Here is a 2,868-nt window from a genome sequence, read left to right on the forward strand (position 1 = left end):
CAGTCTGGGCGACACAGTGAGACTCCAACTCAAAAAAAAAAAAGAGAGAGAAAGTCTCAAGCTATGAGAGTGACACAGATTCACATCCTGTGTCAGGAGTGGAGCTCACTGGACACGGTCATGCCGGCGCATGTGTGTCAGCCGCGGCTGCCCCTGTGCCAGGCAGGCAGGGCAAGGCGTCTGGGCAGCCCCACGGGGCACGTGGTCTGGGACGTCCGCCCCCAGACCTCTACGGGATGCGCTCGCCAGCCCGCGTGTCGCCCCTCCCACCCCGTCCCTGGAGAGCTCAGCCCTGCGTGGCGTGAGGCTCTCACGCCCCCTCTCCCCCTGTTCTCCCAGCCAGCGGCATCCTCAAGGGCTTCGACCCGCTGCTCAACCTGGTGCTGGACGGGACCATCGAGTACATGCGAGGTGAGCGCCAGGCACGGTGTCGCCATCTCCTCGCCTCTCCTGGGCCCGGCTGGGGCCCCAGCACCTTGTGGGCCGGGGGGCTGGAGGCGCTGGAGAGGCCTCGTCTCAGGGCTGGGGTGAGGAGGGCTTCTGCCGCCGCTCCCTGGTCTCCGGCGCTGACAGGGACTGACATGTCATCCTGGGACCTTAGGAGGCCGAGGCTGGAGGATCTGCCGTGGCAGGGAGGTCAGGGCAGAGCCAGCCGCGCAGGGGCTCTGGATTCCGCACCGGGCCCCTCGGCCTCCCCTCCCAGCCCCGCGGGACACAGTGACCAGGGCTGCCCTTGCTGCAGCCGCCTCCCGGCCTCACCCAGACCCAGGTGGCCTCCGTCCTCTGGGCCTGCTGTTCCTGCTGCTCAGGGCTGCTGTGGTCCCGGCGGCCTGGGGCGTCTCGCGGAAGGCCTGCGGTCGCTCACCCCCAGGGGCTCCTGCCCAGCGGGATGCCGGGGGATGGGCGCCGGGCTCCGCCGCCCTCAGCCTCCGCTGCCTCCTAGATCCCGACGACCAGTACAAGCTGACGGAGGACACGCGGCAGCTGGGCCTCGTGGTGTGCCGGGGCACGTCGGTGGTGCTCATCTGCCCCCAGGACGGCATGGAGGCCATCCCCAACCCCTTCATCCAGCAGCAGGACGCCTAGGAGGCCGGGCTCCCTCCGGCACTGGACGTCCGGGGCGGGGTGGGCCGTGCGGTCTCTGGGCCGGGAGCTGCCCCCGGAGAGGAACGGCTCTCTGTGTACAGGTGGATTTTCGTTTTCTTAATAAAATCGCAAGCCTCAAGCGTCCCAGCCTTGACCCGGGAAGCCTGGGCCTCGGGGATCTGGCTCGGCTGCCGACGGTGGTCGAGCTCCTCGAGCTCTGGCCGTGGCCTCTGCTGGGGCGGGGGAGGATAGGCGTGACCCAGGCCAGGCAGGGCGGCGGGGCGGGGCTTTGGCCCCACAGCGGGCTTTGCAGAGCCCCCGGCTGCCCGCGCCTCCGGGATCCCCCAAGAGGCGGGGGCGGGGACGTGTTGGAAGGCCAGACCCCAGCAGCCCGCTCCCGCTCACGCCTGGCCCCTCGCTGCCTCCTCCACTCAGGTGCTGGGCCGGTCACCCAGGGCCAGCCCTGGGGCACTTCCCCACTTAATCACGCCCTGTGGCTGGGCGTGGTGGCTCAGCCTGTCATCCCAGCACTTTGGGAGACCAAGACGAGAGGATGGCCTGAGCTCGCGGGTTCGAGACCAGCCCAGGCAGCTGGGACGAGACCTCGTCTCTACAATACATCAAAAAATTAGCCAGGCATGGTGGCACGTGCCTCCTGTAGTCCCAGCTACTTGGAAGGCTGAGGCAGAAGCATCACCAGAGCCCATTGTGTTGACGCTGGGGTGGCCGTGAGCGTGCCACTGCATTCCAGCCTGAGTGATGGAGTGAGACACCAAAAAAAAAATCATGTTCTGGCTCAGTGCGGCTATTCACACCTGTCATCCCAGCACTTGGGGAGGCTGAGGCAGGAGGATTGCTTGGGTCTGAGAGTTCAAGACCAGCCTGGGCAACGTAATGAGACTCCATCTCTTTTTTTTTTTTTTTTAAAGTGTGTTCTGACCAGCTGGAACAACGTGCCCTGGCTTCTTGCCTGGCCCACTTTCCACACGGGTACAGCCCTGTTCCCTCAGCACCATCCTGACTGTCTCGGCACCCCCTACCCGCACTGGGACCCTCCTCTGCGGGACTCCGTTTCCACGCAACGGGCCTGTCTGATTCACCACTCGAGGGGAGGGGCCGAGAGAGGGCCGGTGTCCTTGTGACCCCCTCCAGGGGCAGGAGCCGCGGGTGGGCCACCCACCCGTCACCCCCTGGGGAAGCAGGCGGGGCTGGTGCAGCGGGGCAGAGGGCTCTCACGCCCCGTCCCGATCCCTCTGAAAACCTGACACCACCGGCTTCCCGGCTTATCAGGGCATCTGGGTCCAGGGACCAGCTTTGCAGCCCCGGGCAGCATTAGCCCCACAGCTGGGGCATCGGGGCATTAGTCATCAGTCTCCTCCCACCCTGGCCCGGCTGCCATCTGGCCCAGCCCTGCCTCCAGCAACCTTGTCAGAGGCCTCGTCCCAAGCTCCAGCCTGGAGCCTGCGCTGGGGAAGGGGGCTCCCAGCCTCCAGAGCTCGGGCACACCTGGCACGTGATATTCTGCTCACCGTGCCTCGCTGTTGGGGAGCAGTGCCCCCTGCACCCATTTGACCCTGGGGAACAGGGCTCAGCGGGGAGATCAGACAGCAGAGACGGCAAGAACCCGGATACCAGAACCAGGTGCCCAAAACCCACACTGTTCACCAGCCTGCCCTGTCTGAGGCCAGACAAAGGCCGAATCCAGCCGGGCGTGGTGGCTCAGCCTGTCATCCCAGCACTTTGGGAGGCCGAGGCAAGAGGATTGCCTGAGCCCAGGGGTTT

The 2,868-nt window shown here is 66.2% G+C and overlaps 1 protein-coding gene across 1 annotated transcript in view; it reads left to right on the forward strand.

Moving 5' to 3' along the window:
* LSM7 (LSM7 homolog, U6 small nuclear RNA and mRNA degradation associated) overlaps positions 1-1,230 on the forward strand; it is a 1,655-nt gene extending 425 nt beyond the window's left edge. Inside the window, exons 2-3 of the mRNA XM_021708299.1 lie at positions 340-411; positions 944-1,230. Coding sequence (XP_021563974.1) covers positions 340-411; positions 944-1,086 — 215 coding nt within the window. The 3' untranslated portion in view covers positions 1,087-1,230. The remainder of the gene's footprint in view (positions 1-339; positions 412-943) is intronic.
* Positions 1,231-2,868: the final 1,638 nt, after the last annotated feature.

Source organism: Carlito syrichta, unplaced genomic scaffold, assembly GCF_000164805.1.
Source record: "Carlito syrichta isolate Samal-C Ts95f unplaced genomic scaffold, Tarsius_syrichta-2.0.1 Scaffold135723, whole genome shotgun sequence".
NCBI lineage: Eukaryota > Metazoa > Chordata > Mammalia > Primates > Tarsiidae > Carlito > Carlito syrichta.